Genomic DNA, 25,565 nt, shown 5'->3' with positions numbered 1-25,565 from the left:
TACGCAAAACCTTGTGTAAAACATGAATGAGAGTTAATTTGTGTTTAAAATGGTTAAACTACCTTTATTAATTAAATAATTAAATAAATGAAATTGTTTTGACGTTATGACGTTTTTATAAAAGCTCTATTTTTTCCTCCACATGTAAAGGCTAGTTAACGGTAAATGTTGCTACCTATAGCATAAATGTTAAAACATCAACAAAATGTCCAAAAGAAAGTGTGGAAGTGATATAAGAAGCTTTTTAGTGAAGCAGCCACGCACAGTAAAGGCCATCGCATCCGTATAAAGCATTTTGAGATGCTTTGAGAAGGTGTTTTGACCATTCAGAGCCACCGTACAAGCGAAAGCCAAAATCCAAAATAGTGTCAGACAAATTAATACACTTCGTCTTGCAGCACAGAGCACTTTATGACAAACAAATTGCGGAATACAAAGATACAGAATATAAAGAACTATAGCCTATTTTTTTATGCCTGGCGCGCACCTTTCCGATGCCGCAGTTTGGTGTGTGTGTGTGTGTTTCTGTTAGTGTATCCATACCTCAGACAGTCTCTGTTCAGGATAAATTGGTTCACGGAAATTGGTGGTGGTCTTTTTAATATGTGGATTCAGTATCGCTAGCAAAGTATCAAACTGAGGCACTGACATCCTGAAATAAACTTTGAATCTCTCAGGATAATCCCGCTGCTCTTTGATAAGGAGGTGGAACTCTCCTTCCTCTCTGCGCAATCTAAGGATTGGATGGACCCAATATTTCCTTTTTCTTTTTTTTTTTTAAAAAGAGAGAGGACAACAAAATCATCCTCACTGCTTGAAGACATTTTGTATAGTTTTGTGAATTTTTTCGCAACGGATTAATTAAAACGCATCGGACTCAGTGTGCAAGGTCTCTGTGCGTGACGAATTTTTAAGATTGCGAATGCGAAAAAACGCATGCGAAAATTTCGGACTCAGTGTGCAGAGACCTTAAGACTAAAATACAGTATTAACATTGTAGACTACAAATAAATTTTAAAAGAGGTACAGGATCTGTAGACTAATTAATTATAGGGAAAGGAAACTACATATCCCATGACGCATATCGCGTATCTCGCGATAGTTTCACAACGAGACTTAATATTCATCTTTGAGGACGTTGAAAAGCTTCTGACCGGCGGAAAAATTTGTTAAATGAATGAATTAGATTATGAAGAGTGACAATTTGTAGATGGTGCTTTTCCTTTAATATATACCTTACGCAATCTATTTTTAAGTTACTTTTTAAAAGTGGTGGGGACAATATCGAGCCTGGTAAAAAGTGGTGGGGACATGTCCCACCCGTCCCACCCGTAAATTACGCCTATGCGCTCACTGCTCACTAAGTATGTATTACTAGCTGTTTCTGTGTATTTTTGCTAGAGGTGTGCACGAATAGTTGAATATTCGGTCTGTAATTATTAGAACAATAAAAACAATATTTGAATTTTACTATGTTAATTTGCTGGCCGTAAATGCAGGGAATCCATTATAAAGCCTAATCAGTTATAACTACATGCAGTGGGTGGCGCTGTGGAGTGTTAAGTTGATAGTATTTTATCACAGAACGTCGTCATCTGCCTCACGAAGTTTGGATTTACTTTGATCTAAATGATCTGTCGACTGAGAAAGACAGCTGTCCATCACTGCATTCACGACTGCAGGTGAGCGCGGCTGTACTCCGATTGAGCCGAGAAGAAAGTTTATCTGATAGTCAAATTATCTTCAGACATATATAAAGTTTTCTCGAGGGAGAGTGGTTTAACACAAAGCGCTAAGAAACTGTTAGCACACGTTATCTTTGTCAGCGCGTTCTTATTGTTATCAGACTGAGGAACAAACTTTCACCCTAGCATGTGAATATTATTGTCTCTCAGAATTAATACATGAAACAATTTAAACACAATCAATATAGGCTGACTCGAGTATATGTAGCCTACATTCTGTACTGTAATTGGAGCAGTCTGCTTGATTTTTCCATTTGCTGTCCTTGATCTTGAATGCTTTTTTAAATGTATTTTTTGTTGTTGTTGTTTTGTTGTTGTTGTTCAACCAAAATAAAACCTTGCGATATAACATAACGTTGTTGTCGAACATTGAGTAACGGCTAATCATAAGCTTGTTCAGAAATCGTGACAAAAACGTGATAATTAAAAATAACGTCTTTCTCATTAAACCTCATTTAAATAAACAAATATTCGAATATTGTTTTTTTTATGAGCCCGAATATTCGAATGCAAAATTTTTGTAAAGTGCCCATCCCTAATTTTGAACCCTCTTTCTTTCTCGTACTGCCTTTCCTTATTTTGCTTTCTCTTACTGTTTTGTTTCTAGAGTCTGACAACAAAGCGTAATTTGCGTGACTGTAGAGGATTACAGTATTGCTAAAGTATTTAACTATACCTGCATAGCACAGGCTTAGCAAATATGTTGGTCTCCCTCTTCCTCACACACTGAATCTAAATGATCATCAGCTTCTCTTTCTGTCTGATCTGCTCTGCTCATCTCCCTTCATAGGGGAAATGGATTGGTGTTTTGTAGTGCATGCATTGGCTACGTGTGGTTTTTGCCTTTAATTCAGTTTTATCCTCAGTACTGTACATTCGAGTAAAGGACAGGAAACAATAGGGAGTAGGGAAAAATATACCTGAAATCTGACACCAGGCGGAGAACTGTAGACAGCTTCATTGATTATAACAGGATTGATTTATTTTGACACTTTGTGCCGTGCCACCATTATAGTTACTTTGGGTCACTCTGATTGATCAAATGTTTTCTGTTTGGTTTGTAGTCCAGCAGTGAGAGTTGAGAAATCAAACAGCTGGCGTGCTTTTGACCAGGCAGGTGTGCAGTTGCTATGGAGACAGCCAGCTGAACGCTTTCTGGGAATAGAAGATGACTTCTGAGAGAAACCCTACTGCCTCCCTCAGTCTCACCTGTCTCTCTCTCTGCTTCAGTCTCACCTGTCTCTCTCTGCTTCAGTCCAACTGTCTCTCTCTGCTTCAGTCTCACCTGTCTCTCTCTGCTTCAGTCTCACCTGTCTCTCTCTGCTTCAGTCTCACCTGTCTCTCTCTGCTTCAGTCCAACTGTCTCTCTCTGCTTCAGTCTCACCTGTCTCTCTCTCTGCTTCAGTCTCACCTGTGTCTCTCTCTGCTTCAGTCTCACCTGTCTCTCTCTGCTTCAGTCCAACTGTCTCTCTCTGCTTCAGTCTCACCTGTCTCTCTCTCTGCTTCAGTCTCACCTGTCTCTCTCTGCTTCAGTCTCACCTGTGTCTCTCGCTCTGTGCTTCAGTCTCACCTGTGTCTCTCTCTCTGCTTCAGTCTCACCTGTCTCTCTCTCTGCTTCAGTCTCACCTGTCTCTCTCTGCTTCAGTCTCACCTGTGTCTCTCTCTGCTTCAGTCTCACCTGTCTCTCTCTGCTTCAGTCCAACTGTCTCTCTCTGCTTCAGTCTCACCTGTGTCTCTCGCTCTGTGCTTCAGTCTCACCTGTGTCTCTCTCTCTCTGCTTCAGTCTCACCTGTCTCTCTCTCTGCTTCAGTCTCACCTGTCTCTCTCTGCTTCAGTCTCACCTGTGTCTCTCTCTGCTTCAGTCTCACCTGTCTCTCTCTGCTTCAGTCCAACTGTCTCTCTCTGCTTCAGTCTCACCTGTCTCTCTCTGCTTCAGTCTCACCTGTGTCTCTCTCTGCTTCAGTCTCACCTGTCTCTCTCTGCTTCAGTCTCACCTGTGTCTCTCTCTGCTTCAGTCTCACCTGTCTCTCTCTGCTTCAGTCTCACCTGTGTCTCTCTCTGCTTCAGTCTCACCTGTCTCTCTCTGCTTCAGTCCAACTGTCTCTCTCTGCTTCAGTCTCACCTGTGTCTCTCTGCTTCAGTCCAACTGTCTCTCTCTGCTTCAGTCTCACCTGTCTCTCTCTGCTTCAGTCCAACTGTCTCTCTCTGCTTCAGTCTCACCTGTGTCTCTCGCTCTGTGCTTCAGTCTCACCTGTGTCTCTCTCTCTGCTTCAGTCCAACTGTCTCTCGCTCTGTGCTTCAGTCTCACCTGTGTCTCTCGCTCTCTGCTTCAGTCTCACCTGTGTCTCTCTCTGCTTCAGTCTCACCTGTGTCTCTCTCTGCTTCAGTCTCACCTGTCTCTCTCTGCTTCAGTCCAACTGTCTCTCTCTGCTTCAGTCTCACCTGTGTCTCTCGCTCTGTGCTTCAGTCTCACCTGTGTCTCTCGCTCTGTGCTTCAGTCTCACCTGTGTCTCTCTCTCTGCTTCAGTCCAACTGTCTCTCGCTCTGTGCTTCAGTCTCACCTGTGTCTCTCGCTCTGTGCTTCAGTCTCACCTGTGTCTCTCTCTCTGCTTCATTTAATCTTTCTCTCTTTCTCTGCCTGTCTCTGTCTCAGTTCCTCTGTCTGCTTATCTCTGCCTTAGTCCACCTGTCTATCTCTGTTTGGTAGCCTTAGTTTGCTTGTCTCTCTCAGCTTCAGTCTACCTGTCTTTCTCTCTACTTCAATTTACCTGTATTATTCTCTGCTTCAGTCTGCCTGTCTTTCCCTCATTGCCTCAATCCATTTGTCTCTCTCTCTTTCAGTGCCTCAAGTCTACTTTTCTGCCTCAATCCACCCATTTATCCCTCATTGTCTTAGGGTGCTTTCCCACTTGGTTCGATTGCCTGGTCCGAACCCAAGTTCATTTGCTCCCCCCTCCCCCTGCCCCCTGCTGGACTACACTCATATTATTTTATTTGTGTCTGAACTGCGGTTCGTTTGCGTCATCAAGCCAGCTGCTGTTTACCCCGTTGCTTAGTAACGACGTTGCGGGAGAAGGTGGCAAAATGCATAAGATTGCTCTCTGCGCTTTTATATATTTACGTTTTTGAACCATTCGTTTTGTTTACAAAGCTTCAGTGCATAAACCACTTACTTCTGTCTTACGAATGTAGTGCTAATGCTCTAAAGAACGCTGAAAACAAATAGAAATGAGACATACAGCTTTCTTTTTGCAGCGCGTCAATCACACTCGTCAGGAAAGTAAGTGAAACACACACAAACACAAATTTTTATACAATAATATGGCATTAATAGCGGTTCACTTCCGTGATTTGGTACGATTGCGTTCACATCAGCATCGAACTGTACCGGAGTTCCACCACCCTTTTTAAGCAGACTCGGGCACGGTTCGCGGGTGCGCACCCAAGGTCGGAAGACAGCGTTCACATCATCCAAACGAACCGAACTCAATCGAACCCGGGTGCGCATCAAACGTGCTATTGTGAAAGCGCCCTTAGACTCAGTTTGCCTGTCTCTCTCTTCTTAAGTCTGCCTATCTGTCTTTGCCTCAGCATGCCTTTTTCTGCCTCAGTCTGGCTGTCTCTCTCTCATTGTTTCAGTCCAGTGCTTCAGTCCACCCGTATCCACCTCAGTCTACCAGTCTTACCTGTACCTTAGTGTGCCTGTTTTACTCTCTACTTCAGCTTACCTCTCTTTCTGTCTACTTCATTTTACCTGTCTTACTCTCTGCCTCAGTCTGCCTGTCTTTCTCTCATTGCCTTAATCACTTGTCTCTCTCTCAGTGTCTCAGTCCACCTGTCTCCACCTCAGTCTACCTGTCTATCTCTGTTTGGTAGCCTTAGTTTGCCTGTCTCTCTCTGCTTCAGTCTGCCTTTCTTTCTCTCTTCCTCAATCTGCCTGTCTCTCTCTCTGCCTCAGTTTGTCTGTCTCTCTCTTTTCTCTCCTCCTCTTATCTTTTTCCTTTTCATTTTGCCCCAAGAGAGCCTAAAAAACATCATCTTGTGTTTCACTCCTCATTTGGCCATTGCGTCCTGAGGCAGAGAGAGAAGAAAAATGCCGACAAGTGCCATTATAACAGTGCAAAAACAGAGCGTTGGTGTGAGGTAGCATCTTGTGTGTCTATTCCACGCGAATCCATGCAGATATCTGTGAACAAGGCTATGAAGTCAGTCGTCTGACCACTAGTCTGTGTGAGGAGCCACTCCTCTGTCTTAAACCAGTAGCACAATACACACGGCTCATTGTTGGAGCTCTGTGAGGTCTGTGTACCGCTGGTTTCTGGTCATTGCTCCCCAGGATGTAGCGCTGAGCCTGGTCTCCATTAGGACAGAGCACAATATGCCCAGTCAGGAAAACCAAAGCTCATTCACAAAGGAACAACCTGCCATTTAACATCCCCTCTCACAGTATCCCAGCAGCCTGAACCCACTGACCTGTGAAGCAACACACGTTTCTCCTGCTACTGTTTGTGTAAAGGGATAGTTCACCCAAAAATAAAAACACTGTCATCATTTACCCACTACAAAAGAAGTTATTTAGCAGAATGACCAAGCTGCTCTTTTCCATATAATGAGTGTGTGTGTTGACCACATCAATAGCTTGCCTAAAACGTTGTCTAGATTGTTGTCATCTGTGATTCCCACCAGTCTCAGTTTCATTTCCGTTTGCAGAAGTTGGTAGGGACTAGTAATCAAGAGAGCCAATAATAAAACAGCAAAAACAAACATCTGTGACATGCAAATGCATGTTGAGGCAGTCAAACTGTTTTGCAATATTCTGCAGTTTGAGCAAGTCAAAGCGGAGCACCTGGTTTGTTTCAGGTGGTTTAATTAATCCAGACTGGGCAAGAATTGCAAAATGCTAATATTTGCCTGGCATTGTGTGGTGACAGCCAGGTGGCTGTCTTTGACTTTGAAGTAAAATGGGTGGATCTCTGTAGCTTCCTACATAGTAAACTGCCAAAACAGGTGTGTCCAAAAAGTTCCCTGCATGGCTCAGCAGAACGGATGCCATTTTTATTTTTCCACATCCAACTTTAACAATAGATTGCATCATTCATTAGCAGTATAAGCCAGTATTCTTTTGAAAAGCTTTGGTGTTCAACCACATTCAGTAAACAATTTTTCTGCTTCTTAAATCAATAAAAAACAGAGATTGTTTTGGTAACCTACTTTGATTTACCAAACTTTACAAAGTTAATGCAACAACTTTTACAGCTTTTATAACTCTAGGTTAATGCTGTTTTTGTTTGCTTATACTTTGTTATTATTGCAAGTTCAAATTAATGGTTTCTAAACAAACATGAATTAACAATGAACAATAGTATGTTTTCTGATCACAATAAGGACGTTTTGTTTCTTTAAACCTTATTATAAAGTTGTAATTAGCTCCTAATAGACACAACTTATTTGAAATAAATTCTTGTATTCAACAAGAATGCATTAAATTGTGACTGTAAATACATTTATAATATAAAAAAGTAAAAAAAAAGTTCCACAAAAATATTAAGCAGCAAAAATGTTTACAGCAGTGATAATAAGAAATGCTTGAGAATAAAATCATTAGAATAAACATCAGAATGATTTCTGAAGGATCATGTGACACTGAAGACTGGAGTAATGATGCTGAAATTTCAGCTTTGCAATTGCAACACAGGAATAAATTACATTTTACAGTGTGTTCAAACACAAAACAGTAGTTTAAAATAGAGATAATATTTCACAGTATTACTGATATTACTGTATTTTTGATCAAATAAATGTAATGCTCTGGACCCTTACTGGATCCTCTTCAGTTTGCCTACAGAGCAAACAGGTCTGTGGACGATGCAGTCAATATGGGACTGCATTATGTTCTGCAACATCTAGACGTACCAGGGACTTATGTGAGGATCCTGTTTGTGGACTTCAGCTCGGTCTTTAACACTATCATTCCAAACCTCCTCCTGTCCAAACTAACTCAGCTCTCCGTGCCCACCTCAGTCTATCAGTGGATCAACAGCTTCCTGACAGACAGGCAGCAGCTAGTGAGGTTGGGAAAATACACATCCAGCACTCGTACGATAAGCACTGGAGCTCCTCAGGGCTGTGTTCTCTCCCCACTGCTCTTCTTCCTCTACACCAACGACTGCACATCTAAAGACCCCTCTGTCAAGCTCCTGTAGTTTGCAGACGACACCATACTTATCGGCCTCATTCAGGATTGTGACGAGTCTGCTTACAGACAGGAGGTTAAGTAGCTGGCTGTCTGGTACATTCTTAACAACCTGGAGCTCAATACGCTCAAAACTGTGGAGATGATCGTGGACTTCAGGAGAAACCCCCCTGCACTCCCCCCCACTCACCATCATGAAGAGCACTGTGACGCAGTGGAGTCATTCAGATTCCTGGGCACCACCATCTCCCAGGACCTGAAGTGGGACATTCACATAGACTCCATTGTTAAAAAGGCCCAGCAGAGGTTGTACTTCGTTCAACAAGCTGAGGAAGTTCAAACTGCCACAGGAGCTGCTGAAACAGTTCTACTCCGCCATCATTGAATCCGTCCTCTGCACTTCAATAACTGTCTGGTTCACCTCAGCTACCAAATCTGACCTCAGAAGACTACAGAGGGTAGTCCAGACTGCTGAGCGAATCATTGGTACAACCCTGCCCACTCTCCAAGAACTGTACTCATCCAGAGTGAGCAAAGGCCTCGCAAAATCTCCCTGGACCCCTCAAATCCAGCACACTCCCTCTTTGAACTGGTGCTCAGAACTCTGGCTGACGCTACAGAACTCTGAGCACCAGAACGGCCAGGCACAGAAACAGTTTCTTCCCTCAGGCAATCCATCTCATGAACACCTGACAATAATTGTGGAACGCACACTATTTATACACTTATTTATCTAACACACATACTTAGTCTACATTTCAATTTGCACATAATATACCTGTACATACAACTATCTATTGTTATATACCTGTAAATAAAATTGTCAATTTGTATATTGTTATTCCTTATCTATTTTTTAATTCTTCTTTTTATTATGTGTTTTTTGTTCTGTCACTGTCATTCTGTTGCACTGTGGATGCTTCTGCCACGAAAACAAATTCCTCATATGTGTAAACATACCTGGCAATAAAAGCTCATTCTGATTCTGATTCTGATTCTAGCCGTGGTGGGCAAAAGAGACTTCTATAAAAATCACCCAAACCTCTGAATGGTAGTGTATAAACCCAAAGTCTTTCAAGAACATGAATTGCATTTTCATTTTAATTGTGGCTTTACTTTATGGAACAATATAGCTGGTTGAAAATAAATAATAGTAGATGGAAGAGCTTTTTTTTTTGAGGAGCATTACATTGGTTCTAAAATATAGCTAACTGTAAATTCCATGAGAAGGGCCCATTGAAAATGACTCTTGTCTGCAGATCTTACAACATTTGTCACAGGTCTATAACTCACTGTTGTGACTTGAGTTCATTGTATCAACATCTTCTTTGTACAGGACGTCTAGGATTGTGACACATTGGAGCACATTGTGTGTGTGTGTTTGTGTAAATGACACATGGGTTCTGGTCATTCTTCGACACTTCCTCTAGGGATCTGCAGAAGAATCAGTATGTGAAATGATGCAGCTGCTTTTGTTAGTGTTTTCATGTCTGGACCTGTACAGTCCCGATTATTTCCCCCCCGTATCCAAATATAGTTCAGCGTTGACCCTCTGCCAAACCCTCTCAGCCTGTCCAGATACACGCAGGTACAGCTCTCATAAACACAACTATCATTCGTTCTTCAGCTTTCTTTTCTGTTGCAATAGAAATATAATAAGTTTGCTTGTCTTTCATTGGAATACAAATAATAAATAAGTTTGCATAAGGATAAGGTCAATCTGAACAGTGTTGTTGTACCCGGTCATGTGCATGGTAATGTAAACAGCACTTGGCAGTAGAGTGCGGGCTGCTAAGTTTACAATCCACAGCAGCACCAACTTTGTTTGTCATTTGACTGTTGCCGTGGAGAAAAATGGATTTTTGCATGTTGTGTACAATTGGCTGCTGTAGAACAGAGCCAGGCCCATTTCCATCATACATTATCATTGCATAAATGCACCACAGAATTATACAGAGCTAGAATAGACAGGCATTTGGATATTAATGTACCATGTCATATTTCAGACCTCAATCTAAAAGAAGAAAATGAAGCCTATTATTGTAATGTACTGACTAAATAATCTTTTAGCAGATATGCACATTTGAGTAATTTTTAAATTTTTTGGGAAAACAGATCAGAAATATTGATGGTTCATGTACTTCAGACTAACAATAACAATAGCAAATCTCATGGCTTTGACGTACCTAAAGCTGATTGGCTAATTATGATATGCCCCCCCCCCCACATGTTTGGAAAGGCCGAAAACTATTCAAGTTTAACAACTAAAATGAAGCTGAAGTAAAAATACAGTATAGTTATTAGATAAAAAACTTAAAATGTAAAACTTAAAAATTTTGCTATGATGATAACTAAATGTAATAAATTAAGCATAAAAAAAATGTTTGAAGTTGACATACTAAAATGACCAAACTGAAATAAAAATAACTGAAAGCTATATAATATATATATATGGCACATAAATTCAAACTTAAACTTAAACTTTACATAAACAATAGATAATTAGGGGGAGCATTGGATCAGCGTTCTCATCGCGCTCCCTGTCAACTCCGACCTGGTTTCTAAACAGGATCTGAAGTTGCAATGATCCAACCAGCAGACCGAATTCTAGCATTGAATCCCGGTCATGTGCCACAACCATCATAAGAAACCATGCAGCACATTGTCAACGAGTGTTGACTCACTTCAATGGTGGACTTGATGCTCTACACCTGGCTGAACAAGATGCTGTTCTGTGGCTGGGCACGCAATGCAAACGCTAATGAAACAAAAATGAAAACTAATTCAAAATATTATATACACACACACACACACACACATATATATATATATAACTCAAAATATTTATTATAATAATAATGCAAAAAATAATGCATTTTGGATGCCTTTTTAAAAAAAAAAAATTTTTATCATAACACCCACAAATTGGACTTTTACACTGCAGTTTCTAATAAAGTTAACAGGTAACGCTGTGCTTGTATTTTTCTACTGTTTGGTTAGTGACTGTTCGTTTTTGACCCTTGATGTATGCCTACAATAATAGCTGGTAATAAATTTACAATTACCCAAATTTACCTGCCATTTCTTTAATATCATTTTACAATATACTTCCACACACATCTCTGCCTCTTTTTGTCAAAGTGTTGAATTTTATTTTGCTCTGCAGACACCATGTGCCCATAAATAGCTGTGCATGTAAGTGCTGCCACTTGTAGAACAGTTGATTGAAACTTGCTGCATAAAGAACCACAAACTATTTTTGCAGTTCACAAAGGATGCATTCAAAATAAGAATGGGCGTGCAAGCTCCTCTCATGTTTTTTTTTTTTTTTTTCCTTTCCTCATTGTTTTTTTCACCTCTTTGTTTTCCAGGTAATTTTGCTCATTAAACTGCCATTCATGAGCACGTCTGGCTTGATTTAGCAGTCATGGATGACAAGGCCTCGGTGGGGAAAATTAGCGTGTCCTCCGACTCTGTCTCCACCCTCAACAGTGAGGACTTTGTCCTGGTGTCCCGCCTGGGGGACGAGACCCCCTCGACTAATAATGGTAGCGATGATGAAAAGACAGGACTGAAGGTAAGAGTAGACAGAAAACGTATAGGGAGAAATTATACTCTGTGAACTATAGATGTGAGATTCTTTCATTAAGGGCTCGTTTAATTACTTGGAATTTTGAAAAACCAAACGTCTTCAAAATAGTTTAATATACATTTGAAGTGATTATCACATGTTTTGAAATAGTCAGCTTTTTGTAACGATTCTTTTGTAATGATTTATCGCATTTTAAATTGTAACCACATTTTTATTAGAAAAATCATAATTAGATTTCGTGTAGCCCTAGATTGTAATATAATGAGAGAAGATACACCTTAGATTTGCTAACACAGCAGGATAGTAAGCTTTAAATTTACTTCCATTTTATTTATTAATAAAATAAAAATTCCCTTTGAATTAAAATTCTCATACTAACTAACTTTAACAAATTTTTTTTTGGAAAAACTCATTTTTCTCTAAAATGCTTAGGGTGATGTTTATGACAGCAGTATTGCAGACAGCAATTCTTTGTGAAATTTTTTTACCTTTTTTTAAGTTCTTTGGAAAAATACAACAGTTTTTGACAGAACACTATATAATTTTAAATTAAAAGACTAGATGTGAACAGGCTTAAAATAGAGAAATTATAGGAAAGATTTCAACAAACTTAAAAATGAGAAAATAGTAATTTAAAGAGATTTTTTTAGTCATCCTAGGTGATGGAATATTCCCCTGATTGAAAAATCACCCCATTAATTTAATTAGCAAGTACAGTTTGCACCACCTAGCTCGTTTGTTAAAAAGTGCTAATAAGATTTTAAATGTTCACATCCTATTCAGTCACTGTCATGAGGACAGGCAGACTGCACACTCTCATTCCATGTTTTGTTCTTCTGCTTAGCCTGTGCCCTGACTTGTCCATTTCTCACATTTATGTCTAGTTCGTATCACCTTTTATTTATTTATTTATTTTTTCAAACATTGATGTATCGGCACTGCAGTGTGTTCTTTGTCCATGTACCACTTTTGACAAATGCACTTTCAGCTTTATGTACAAATGTTCACAATTCGTTTTAGTATTATGGTGGGCCACAATAAGATGTTGCATCCATACAGACCTCATTTATTCATGGACCAGAAATCATGGAGGTTTCAACCACGCCTCACCAGTCTTGACTCTTTTTAGATCTTGTGGTCATGATTCTTGTATGCCCATTACACCGTCACTCTTGCTTTCTGATTTGGTGGATTTGTTAATTTTGTTGGCTTGTGAAGTCTGCTCCTTCAGATTTGCATTTGATCATGGCTATGGACCAGCCAACTTTGAAGTTTTGTTCTCTTTTTTTCACATTATGCTTGTCTTTTGTCACCTTCTTAATTAAAGGAATAGTTCAACCAAAATTTCACCATTTACCCACTCATGTTTTTACCAAAAAAAGAACTACCAAAAATTTACCAAGAAATAAAGTCACTTAATGTATGAAAAAGGGCAGCGAGAACATTCTTCAAAATATATTTTTTTGTGTTCTTCGGTAGAAAGAATAGACATGGGTTTGTAATGACATAAGGGTGAGTAAATAATTACTGTGTAATAATAATAATGGGCAAAAACACTTTCTATTGCCACTAGAGGGCATCGTCACCTACAGTGGCAGTTAAAAGTGAAGATGTTTCTGCTGGTTGTCAGTTTTTCACAGTCCATCGGTAATGAAGTAGAGAACACTCTCTCAGTTAACCCATTCATTACCATTCTCTCAGCTCTGTGGGCTTCTCTTAAACACTCTGTTTGTTACACAGGTGATTTCTGAGGAAGGGGTCAGCTTTAAGGTCAGTCTTTATCTATCTATTCCTCTCTCTCTTCCTCTGTGGCTTTGTGGTCGTACTGTGTCTCTGTGCCTTGTGTCTGATTGGCTGATAAGTTTGATTGGCAGCTTCACTGGCCTGTACAACAGCTGAATGTGGGAAATAAGGGGGACTATGATAGTAGAGTGTTTATAGGCTTCTGTTTTGTGTTTGGTGCTTCCACTGTTTCCCTCATTCCAGGCATCTTAGTCTAGTCGCCTTTTGGTCCCAGTCCAATCATATACACTAATCATATTGAATGCTCGGGTAAAATGGGGATTTAAATTTGGGACAGCCATCTGTGTGTTGTTTTCTTGCATTTGTCACTTTCATTTTTCTTCTTGTCCTATCAGACGTCGGTTCAACATGCTCAGTCTGCTTAAACGTCATAGAGGTGTGACTATTGTCAGTGGTGTGGAACATACCACGAAACTGAGCTTGACAGAAGGCCCAACTTTGGCCAATGCTGACCATCAGCATGTTGTTGTCAAGTATTTAACAGCCAAGCAGTTCACCTTCTTCAAAAACGCACCATAAGGTGCCTTTATACAGACAAGTTAAGGCTGTTCTGTGCCTGCTCAAAATTCTATGTAAAGATGCAATGCCACATTAAAAGCCAGACTAAATTATGCCTGCTTTGAGCCACCCCACCCCCTAATATCAAAGTATTGTATAAAGATGCAAATGCTGTGTAAATTTATTCATGCCACTACTAAGCAGCATTAATCAGAAATGACGCCTAAAGCCTGGAATACGCTACACGATTTTTGCCCTGATATTCCACCAATGGAGAAGTTGATGATAGTTGCTGAAAGTCAGAGTCAAGGTCTTTGCACACGGAGTCCGAAATTTTTGCACGTTAAAAAATGCAACACGATAGATAGTAGACAAATCAGTGATTTGGTCTGCTCTTGGTGTGATGTGTTGAGTTACAGACAGTTCACTGACAGCCCGTTCTCTTTAATGTAGCTACTCCAGGTGCTTACGCTACTTCCGACATCAGGACAAATGGATTTGGAACTTTGCTTTGATGCTTTTAGTGTAGACAACCTCAAGCGCAACCAGCATAAACCAGTTAGTCACAGTGGACACCATATTTAAAGGGATTGTTCACCCAAACATTTAAATTCTGTCATTAATTACTCACCCTCATGTCGTTCCAAACCTGTAAGACCTTCGCTCATCTTTAGAACACAAATTCAGATACTTTTGATGAATTCCGAGAGCTCTCTCACCCTCACATAGACAACAAGGGTCCTAACACGATCAAGGCTCAGAAACGTAGCAAGGAGATCGTTAAAATAATCCATGTGACATCAGTGGTTTAACTGTAATTTTACGAAGCTACAAGAATACTTTTTGTGCGCAAAGAAAACAAAAATAACGACTTTAACAATTCGTCTCCTTCGCGTCACCCTATGGTGCCATTTTGGAGAGTATCACATACGTAAACCATGTATGTACGCGGATACGTTGTTTACGTTCAGATCAAAGTGTAATGTAAACAGCGAATCTGCATACGGTGCTGCTGACACAGAACAGCAAACGTTGTTTACGTATGTGATACTCTCCAAAAAGGCGCTATAGGGTGACGCGGGGGAGACAAATTGTTGAATAAAGTCATTATTTTTGTTTTCTTTGCGCACAAAAAGTATTCTCGTAGCTTTACGTACGTAAATACGCTATGTCTGTCCCTCAAAGCTTTGTTTCATTCGTGAAATTTAGAATATGCCATTTTCCCTGACTTCACTCTATGGTCCGATACTGTCCAGTCTTTTGCTTGTTCATCGTCTTGGGTCTATATATGCAAGTGAACTTACATGAGTCATTAAATGACCGTACTGATGTGTGTGTGTCTGTGTGTGTGTGTTCAGATCGTGGGCAACGGCAGTGAGCAGCAGTTACAGCAGGAGCTGGAAGATGTGCTGATGGACCCTTCAGTAGCTGAACTGGTGGGCGGACCGGACCATCTGGGAGGGGCTGAACATGGCTATCCCACTACAGCTGTGCCACCGCGGTCCGGCCCAATACCCCCTAAACTTGAGATAGTGCTGCCTGTTCAGGGAGCTCAGGAGAGTGAACTCAACGAGAGATCTTACAGGGGTAAAAATAAAAAAATCAATAAATCACCGTTTCCTGTATGTGTGTATATATATATATATATATATATATATATATATATATATATATATATATATATATATATATATATATATATATATATATATATACATATATTCAGTTAAGTAGTTTTGTCTAAATTCAACACTAGTTGTTTAAAAAAAACATATGTTTGTTCACATTTCAAAACCTTTTTTTTTTTTTTTATTATCTTTTTTTCATTCAGACAATAAAAAATAGCTAATTTCATTGAGGTTAAAACCTAAAAAGTGTGCAGACTATATAGTATAGTATAATACATATACAGAGTGCCATCTTCTGGTCATTTGTTATCAAGACACATACCTACCTGTTTAATTCTAGTCATGAAAATTCATACATAGGCACTATTTACTTTGGTAAAAAAAGAATTTCAAGCATTTAATTAGAAGTAGTCAGATCAAAAGAGTTTTAAATCAAGTGTGTCCAAAACATTGACAGTTTCATTTAGAGTCTCTCTTCCCATCACTGCTTCTAGATGAGCCCTCTGACTTGAGTCCCGGGACCCCTGTCCCAGATGAAGACAGCGTGGTGTTCAGTAAGCTGACGTATTTAGGCTGTGCGTCAGTGAACGCCCCGCGCAGTGAAGTGGAGGCTCTGCGTATGGTCAGCATCCTCCGCAGCCAGTGCCAGATGCCCCTTGACGTCACCCTCTCTGTGCCCGGAGTCTCAGAGGGCACCGTCAGGTACTTTAGGAAGCTAACGACAGCAGTAACCAAGAAAAGAAATGATGGTAATTGAAAAAGAGATTAAAGCATCTTGCACTTGAATATCTCATCAGGCTGCTGGACCCTCAGACCAGCACTGAGATTGCCAACTACCCCATTTACAAGATCCTCTTCTGTGTTCGTGGCCACGACGGCACGCCAGAGAGTGACTGCTTCGCCTTTACCGAGAGCCACTACAACGCTGAGATCTTCCGCATCCATGTCTTCCGCTGTGAGATCCAGGAGGCGGTGAGACAAACACAACTGCACACACGCATTGCTTAAAAGAGTTTGTGGAATGTGTGAATTTTTGGGTGATTCTTACAAAGACCGTCAAGAAATGTCCAGGTTATATTTTGAATAAATGAAAAAATAAAGAAAAAGAAAAATACAATATATATATATATATATATATATATATAATGCATATTGTGCGTGAATGTGAAAATGAATCCTGTTTTGGGGCCATTAAGATTTCTATGCATTGCGACATATATTTTCATGACAGTTAAGCTAGTTTTTTCAATACTGTAGTGACTAAAAAAAAAAGAAGATATTATAAAATGCAGTTGTCCGTATATACCCTGATAGTATTTGTTGTGCTGTATTTAATTTTTGCTGACTTAAAAACAAATAAATAAAACATTAGGATCAGATGAGTTTAGTATTAATTATATAATAATATGTTGAACTAATAATTATGTACTAATATGTTATACTAATATGTAGAACTAATTATGCTGAAATTATTTTTCTTAATGAGATTTCTTGGGGACAGTGTAAAAATCCTAATTGTTCTGAAAATAGGTATATGGTTTATTGTTTTTCTTTTCCTATCTTTTGATTTTGTGGTCAAATATGAGACTCTTGATTGTTGCATCGTAATTTTTTTTTTATGGAATTGCAGTTTCCTGGATTAATCTGAAGGGGGGGCACTTGTTTTTAGTATTTTTCCTATGATATCAGAAATGCTCACATATCAAAATATTGCATATATATGCAATATATGGCACAAAACCACTTATGTGCATCCAAGATTCAAAATGATGTGCATTCAAGTGTTTATAGCTGTTAAGTTATGTTTAAGCCAATAAATACTGTACTTGGGTGTCGTGGGGTTGATGAGTTTAAAAGATGAAACTGTTTGTATTGCTGACTTTGTTAGCACGCTAAAGTGTTGCAATTGAGATTTTGGAGAACTGAGATTTGCGATGTTTTGAAAGCACTGTTGCAAAAAACCATTCACTAAATGACTAGTTGATTGTTGGTCAGCCAGTCAACCATCCTGACACGTACCAATTGTGTGCGGAGTAAAATGTTAAAACAGCAGGGATGCAGCTGTCAGGTGTATTTGTGTGTGGGTGTGTGTGTGTGCTAACCTGATAACCTGAGACTGAGTCACTGGAGACTGTTTTAACTCCAGTCACTGTGTGTGTGTGTGTGTGTTCGTCTTTGCAGGTCAGCCGAATACTCTACAGCTTTGCCACAGCTTTCCGCCGATCAGCAAATAAAGCGCCACTCGCAGCCAAGGCTCCGCCCCTTACGCCAGACAGCGACGTCTTCACCTTCACCGTCAGTCTGGAGATCAAAGAGGATGATGGGAAGGGGACATTTAGGTGAATCACTTTGCTTCTCTCCCTCCATTAAAGTCGATTCAGTTCTCCAGCACATATCTGCGTTTAACCCCAGAGGTCTCATCTCTAACTGAATAATTCAATTAGGTGTTATTTTCTGGAATCCATCCTTCGGAAGTCATCTGCCCAGTTTCGATGAGGGAAATGATAAAAATAGCTAAATCTGCAGTTCCTCCACCTCTTCGTCTCTTTCTCGTTCTCAGAAGTGTCGACATATGCTTCCTGTCATTTATCATCCCTTACATCTTCGCCTCATTCCTCTGCCCTACACAGGGTTCTGATAACACAGACCTGCACTGGAAAGATCTCACTTCAAAGGAAGAATATCCTTTGTTGACTGTAACTAAAAAAAAAGCATTGTTCAGTGTAACAAGCATTGGCATGCAGAACAACACCACAGCGCCATATTAAAATGTTATAACTATTATTAATATTGTTATATTGATTTATTAAGGGTATATAAATTAAATGTATATTGTAATATTACAGTTAAGTAAAATGAAGTAAGCGCCCTGTGTGTTTACACCTGCTTTTTAATGATGCACAGAAAAGGCTAAAGAGAGAAAAGTATTTAAGGAAGGGGCTAAAGTGCCCAAAATAACTGCACTGTCTCCATCAGCGTGAGCTTGATGCTCCAGAGAGACTGTGCCTGTTATAAATGGACTGTAAGTCACTTTGGATAAAAACAACAGGGAAAAATGACAAAATTACCTTGAAAGGCTCTTTCACTCCATTTGGATGCAAGAAATGCGTGTTCATTTTGACAAACAATTTTGTTTTAGTCTTTTGGGCTTATTTTTTACAATGCCTTTTAAGTTTAGTCATTATTATCAGTCTTAAGTACTGTATATATTTAAAATCATAATAAATATAATCATCAAATATTTATGAAAAAAATACTTCTAGATATATAGCGTAAATGTGCATATATTTTGTTTCCACAAAAAATATGAAACAGCACAACTGTTTTTTTTTTACACTAATAATAATCAGAAATGTTTCTTGGGCAGCAAATCAGCATATTAGAAGGATTTCTGAAGGATCATGTGACACTGAAGACTAGAGTAATAATGTTGAAAATTTAGCTTTGCATCACAGGAATAAATGACAAATTACATAGAAAACAGTTCTTTTAAATTGCAATAATATTTCACAGTATTACTGTATTTTTGGTCAAAAAATCGCAGCCTTGGTGAGCAGAAGAGACTTCAGAAACATTTAAATATCGTTTGATTAGTAGTATGTGTATTATTTGAATAAAGAGTCATCTAATATTGTAATCATTATTTCTAATGCTAATAAAACACATAATTTTTTGACCAAAATGTCACAGTTTTAAATACCATCAAGAAATATGTTGCTAACAGTAAACAATTTCTCTTTGAATTGTTGATTTACGCCAAGCTTTTACCTTTAATTTATGATTATTTAATACAAACAATTTTGGTAACAGTATAGGGACCAATTCTCATTATGAACTACTTGCTTATTAGCATGCCTATTTTAAACTTATTGGCTGTTTATTAGTGCTTATTAAGCACATATTCTGCATGACCATATTCTACATCCCTAATCCTAGCAATACCTAAACTGAACAACTACCTCACTAACTATTAATAAGCAGCAAATTAGGAGTTTGAGGCAAAAGTCATAGTTAAAGGGTTAGTTCACCCAAAAATGAAAATTAGCCTGTGTTTTACTCACCCTCAAAGCATCCTAGGTGTATATGACTTTCTTCTTTTAGAAGAATCCAATCGGAGTTATATTAAAAATTGACGTGAAAAACAAGTGCGCGCATCCATAATAAAACATGCCTCATGTGGCTCCGGGGGGTGAATAAAGGCCTCCTGTAGTGAATCCATGCGTTTTGTAAGAAAAATGCCTATATTTCAAATGTAATAAACACTTTTCTATCACTTCCGCTGACTGTCGTACGCAGAAGCAGTCCCGGAGGATGTCGGCGTGATTAGTGAACGAACGCGTAGAGAGAACAAAACAAAACGCCAATCATGAATGAGAAGCACAAAACGAGGATTTATAAAGGAAAATGTAGGAGGCACAGACTTCGATATAAGCCAAGAGGAGACTGGTTTTCTTTTGCTAAAGTAAGGAAACTTTGCTTCCTTTGCTCCTGTAAGCAAACTCGCGAGACTAGCACATCTCAGAGGAGTGCACGCGATGCATACGTCCTACGTCATCCACCCGGAACGACTCCTGCATACAACAATCAGCGGAAGTGAGAGAAAAGTGTTTATTACATTTGAAATATGTATATTTTTCTTACAAAAACGCATGGATTCGCTACAGGAGACCTTTATTCACCCCTCGGAGCCACGTGAGGCATGTCTTATTACGGATGCGCGCACTTTATTTCACGTCTTCTGAACTGTTGACAAAAAGCACCCGCTTACCCCATTGAAAGGCTTGGAGGGGCCAGGACAATTTTTAATATAACTCTGATTGGATTCGTCTGAAAGAAGAAAGTCATATACACCTAGGATGCTTTGAGGGTGAGTAAAACACAGGCTAATTTTCGTTTTTGGGTGAACTAACCCTTTAATGGTTTTAATAGCGAGAATTGGATCATAAAATAAAGTGTGACCAATATGATTTACTAAAGTAATGAGCATCTAATAAGAATCACCACTGAGAATAATGTGAATTCTCAGCTGTAAAATTTTGAGACACAAAATAGGCTTAATTGTCATCAAATGAACTAAATCTTTAGATTTTTTGGTGAAATCTGGACATGTGAGATTCACCTAAAACTCTCTTTGTGACCAACAGTGCCGTATCAAAGGACAAGGACAGACAGAGCTTCAAACTGCGGCCAGGCATGGACAAAAAGATTGTGATCTATGTCCAGCAGATGTCCAACAAAGAGCTGGCCATCGAGAGGTACGTGCTTTCTCTCCACAGAGAGGACATCCTCATCCAGAAGAGCCTTGCGTCTCCCATTACAACCAATAATTCATTCATTAATGATAAACATGTGCTGAATTATGTCTTTTCTGTGCTTAAGTGTTCCTTTCGGGCCATGAGAACATGTAGGATGGTTTTTCTCTACGGTGACTGATGTTGTGTTGAACTGAAGCCAACCCTGCCTGAATGCCCAGCTGTGCTTTTCTGTTTATATGCGTTTTCTCAGGCTCTGCACACGCAGCTGGGTGTGTGGATATGCAGTTTTACAGTCGATATGTGTAGTTCCTGTGTGGTTCATATTTGTGTTTCAGGTGTTTCGGTCTGCTCTTGAGCCCAGGGAAGAACGTAAAGAACAGTGATATGCACCTGCTTGACCTGGTAGGTGACGGAAGACATACCTGCATCTCTAGTTTTGAATTAACTCCATTTATCTGTCCCTCTCTAGTTACCTCCCTCACCTTTGCTTTTTCAATCAATCACTTTATAAAACAAATTACTTTATAAAATGAATATCTTTATAGTATCCTAGATTTGAGTGAAATTGATCACAGTGTAGATCAAATATGTGTAGAAATCTAGAAAATCTTAAAGGAGTTCAAAAACTTTCTAGCGCCACTCTGGAAAGTAAAAAAACAGCGGCCGTGGTTGCCAGATATTCACTATAAACTGTACTGTGACACTGTTTCAGGCATATTGGTGCCTGTAATGTTTTACAACGTACAGTATATTTCAGTAATTCATATAATTTAATCAGAACTACCAAATCTACTGTATACAGACAAAAGACTATCAGGGGAAATTAATTAAAAATTAACTAAATAACTAAAATTGTAACACTTTAATATACATTACTCCATAAAAAAGAAGAAAAAAATTAAACTTAATATAAGATGTAATCATATTTTTGGACCTTCTTGGTATGTTCTTTTACTATTTTTCAACATAAATTAATACCATAAATGGTATAGTTTTTTGCAAAAACCATCAATTTTACAATATTTAACAATTAAACTACATGTATTGTTCTATGGTACAGTAGCTAAAAGTTAACCAATTAAAGGTTTTCACAGTAATATTTTTAGTTTCTTAAGAAAAATTACAGTCTACTGGAGCTATATTTTAGCTGATAAAGGAAATTACAAAGAAATTATAGTTATTTAACATTTAAAAAAATGAAGTGTCATGTTGAAATAATTTCTAATGTTAATTAACACATCTGAAATGTAAAAATTGTTGTTGAAAATGGCTGAAAGTCTTGGGGCCTGCATCTTTAAACTTAATGTCATTTTGTGAGTTTAAACTTGTTTTTAGATTTTACAAGAAGTGATTTTTTTAAACAAATAATAAGTCTGCACCCAAAATAGTGTATACAGTTATTTCATTTTTAGGCTCTGACCAAATCTGTAGACTTTTCCCTGCATATCCTTCACTGATGGTTTTTTATCAATGTCAGACAATCCATTTCTGTGGAAATTTGCGTATCTTTCTGTGGCCATTGACTGGGAAAGCTGGCATTAGGGTCAAGCAAGGATGCACAGGGACAAACAGAAAACAAAATGCTTTTTCAGAAGTTAAAACGCGCCTGTAGCTCCAAAACTAATCTGTGTAACATTCATATTACCACAGAGTTGTGAAATGGCTTTTGCTTGGCCCATGTGATGTTGTCATGGGTCTGGAAGTTTTGTCCTCCATCCAGTTAGTTCTGTAGACAAAGCCAACTATCAGCAGTTAGGATTTTGGCCGGGACTTTTACCCGGTGGTTAATTCACCATGAGTGAATCACAGCCGCAAACAAAATTTCTGTGAAGTAATGATTATGTCTGAATTTATTTTTGTTTTATGCTCTCTTTCTCTTGGCTCTCCTTATCTGCCCTCCGCCCATCTGTTAGGAATCAATGGGAAAGAGTTCTGATGGGAAGTCTTACATCATCACAGGGACCTGGAATCCCAACACTCCTCAGTTTCAGGCCGTGAATGAGGAGACGCCCAAAGGTACAGATCCATGCACATGCTCGGTTTACAGACTGTGTTCCAAATCATTGTTTGAGCTCTTCTGATGCTCAGGGCTTAAAGTTCTCCGGCACCGTGCCGGATCTCCGGCGTGCAGCGTTTGGTTGCAAAAAATAAAAAAAAAATCCTACATTTAAAAAACAAAAAACTTGATATCACTTCCGAGTCCATGAGTTCGCCTACCAATGGTATGAGAGGACAGCTTTCACTCTCAACCAAAAATATTTCAAATTGCAACTGCATTGTATGACGTTTTGTAATTAAAAGACAAACATTTTATTGAAAATTTCTTAAAAATAGTATTAAAATATTGTCTCGTTGTAGTGAACCAAGTATCTGTATTTTGTCTCAAGTGTTTTGTCACACCCCTAGTGTTGATAAGCGGTGATATAGCCCATAATTTTCCAAGTGTATGATATAGCTTTCATTCTTCAGGTCAACCATATATTCATGAAAAAAAAATCTGTTTGAATAAGGAAAGCAATAACTATGCCATAGTATCCTTTCAAATGTTTAAGTTTCCACCGTCATTGAATGCTTTGCATGTGCTGCCCGCCTGCCCTGGCCCGACCCGGAAAAATGTTCAGGCTCAGGATTTTTTATTTTTTTGCTTTAACCGCTGGAATATTATTAGTGAATAATAATAATTGTTTTTGTATAATTTATTATTATTATCATTATTATTATTATTATTGTTATTAACAACAACAACAAAAATGTTGCTAATAATAAGAATAAGAAGAAATGTAACAATTTTAACAATACTTAGACCTGTATTTGATTTTGCGTTTGATGTGTGAAAGGTGCTATACAAATACAATTTATTTTTATTTAATAATAATTACAATAATAACACTTTTTTTTAAGTTTCTCATATTTTTTTTAAATATTTGATGCTGAAAGGCTATGTATTAAAGGTTTTATACAAATAAAGTTTTTTATTTATTATTTTTTTATAATAATGATTATTATTAGAATTCATCATTACTATTAACAACAGTTTTGTTAATAATAATAATAATAATAATTTTAACTATTTTAACAATAATTTGAGCTGTATTATGTATGAAAGGTGCTATACAAATAAAATGGATTTTAATTTATTAATAACAATAACAATTTGTTATTGTTAACTAATATATATATATTAGTAAGTATTTTGATCTGCATCTAAGCATCAAATTAGATGCTTAATTATTTAATAATAATAATTATTATTGCTATTATTAACAGCAACGATGTTGTTGTTAATAATAATAAGAATTTCAACAAAAAGGTGCTATACAAATAACATGTATTTTTATTTAATAATAATAATGATGATGATGATCAAGTTTCCCTGATTTTTAAAAAAAGTATTTTGTTCATGATTCAGTGTAATAAAGGATGTATAAGAATAAAATATATGTATTTAATACTTAGGCAATTGGATCCGATATATGATGTGCTATACAAATAAAATAAAATATAATTTCTTCTTAGACAAACTTGAAATTCAAGAAATGATTGTGAATGACATCATGCGTTACCGCCACTAATATGAGAACACTGTGATGACCTTTTGAATGTCTGCTATTCTTTTACTTGTATGACGCAGATAAGTTCATGTACATGACGACGGCAGTGGACCTGGTGATCACGGAGGTGGAAGAGCCTGTGCGGTTCCTGCTGGAGACACGAGTTCGAGTGTGCTCACCCAACGATAGGCTCTTCTGGCCCTTCAGCAAACGCAGTTACACCGAGACCTTCTATCTCAAACTCAGACCGGTGAGGACGAGCTCAATGCAGGGCCTCACTTTTCAACTGACTGATTTGCTAGAGAACCAAGTCTGTGCCTCAAAATCCTCATGTTTTGGCCACAATGTCACATTTTCGCTTTTGAGATAGCAATCAAATTCAAAGTATGTAGCTTGGTATTTCACAGTACCTTCACTCTGCTTTCAGATGGAGAACAAGGAGAGGAAGAGCAGCTCAGACACGCTGTATGAAGTAGTGAGTTTAGAGAGCGAGACCGAGAGAGAGAGGAGGAAGACCACAGCGAGCCCCGGCATCTTGTCGTCCACCTCTCACGGCTCTATGGTGCCCTCACCTCCTGAGGATGATGAGGAGGAAGGTGAGCGGCCCTCAGCTCTCATTCGTATCATCATGCACATGACCTCAGGAGTTCTTCTTTGAAAGTCCTCCAGCAATTCATGTTTGTCATATGTGGAGATTTTGAGATATATATATATATATATATGGAGATTTTACTGAACCCTAGAAGCTGGTAACATCTCTCTCATTCTTTATCTCTCACTATCCTCCCAGATAATGACGAGCCGTTATTGAGTGGATCTGGAGACGTGTCTAAGGAATGTGGTGAAAAAATTCTGGAAACTTGGGGAGACTTACTGTCTAAATGGTGAGTGCATTGAAAACAAGTGGAAATGAAGGCTCAGGGTTTGAAGCAGAAAAAGTTAGGGATGTTAATTTTTGTTAATTTTCCTGACTGACAACTGATGCTCGTTTACTGATCATTAACCGTTAACCGACAAAATTAGAACGGAAAATTAGAACTGCTAGCAGCACAAACATCAGAACTATAAGGATTCACACATCGTCACATCACACACCTACAGCACTTCTGTGTAAGGAACAAAATAAATAGTCCTAAACTAAATATATTACACTTAAATAACGAACATATTAATGAAAACAAAAATAGCAAACACACCGAGTTCTGTTTCATTTTTGTGACCGCGTCACAAGTTCAATGAAACCGAGAAGGCAGAAAGCGCACCCTAATTTTTTTCTTTATTTTACAAAAGCACAATGTTT

The 25,565-nt window shown here is 38.4% G+C and overlaps 1 protein-coding gene across 2 annotated transcripts in view; it reads left to right on the top strand.

Annotated features, from left to right (window-relative positions):
* rabgap1 (RAB GTPase activating protein 1) overlaps positions 1-25,565 on the top strand; it is a 92,093-nt gene that overhangs the window by 4,203 nt on the left and 62,325 nt on the right. The window contains exons 2-13 of one of the 2 annotated variants that reach the window (XM_079410944.1): positions 11,310-11,515; positions 13,271-13,300; positions 15,190-15,418; positions 15,954-16,161; positions 16,257-16,431; positions 17,641-17,798; positions 20,604-20,714; positions 21,050-21,116; positions 22,628-22,730; positions 24,346-24,515; positions 24,693-24,861; positions 25,056-25,149. In XM_079410944.1, coding sequence (XP_079267070.1) covers positions 11,366-11,515; positions 13,271-13,300; positions 15,190-15,418; positions 15,954-16,161; positions 16,257-16,431; positions 17,641-17,798; positions 20,604-20,714; positions 21,050-21,116; positions 22,628-22,730; positions 24,346-24,515; positions 24,693-24,861; positions 25,056-25,149 — 1,664 coding nt within the window. In that variant the 5' untranslated portion in view covers positions 11,310-11,365. The remainder of the gene's footprint in view (positions 1-11,309; positions 11,516-13,270; positions 13,301-15,189; positions 15,419-15,953; positions 16,162-16,256; positions 16,432-17,640; positions 17,799-20,603; positions 20,715-21,049; positions 21,117-22,627; positions 22,731-24,345; positions 24,516-24,692; positions 24,862-25,055; positions 25,150-25,565) is intronic. The other variant, XM_079410945.1, reaches the window with a different exon arrangement.

This window comes from Barbus barbus (genome assembly GCF_936440315.1).
Source record: "Barbus barbus genome assembly, chromosome: 47".
NCBI classification, from domain to species: Eukaryota; Metazoa; Chordata; class Actinopteri; order Cypriniformes; family Cyprinidae; genus Barbus; species Barbus barbus.
Note: the sequence above shows the minus strand (reverse complement) of the source record. Positions and strands in the feature narration are given on the sequence as shown.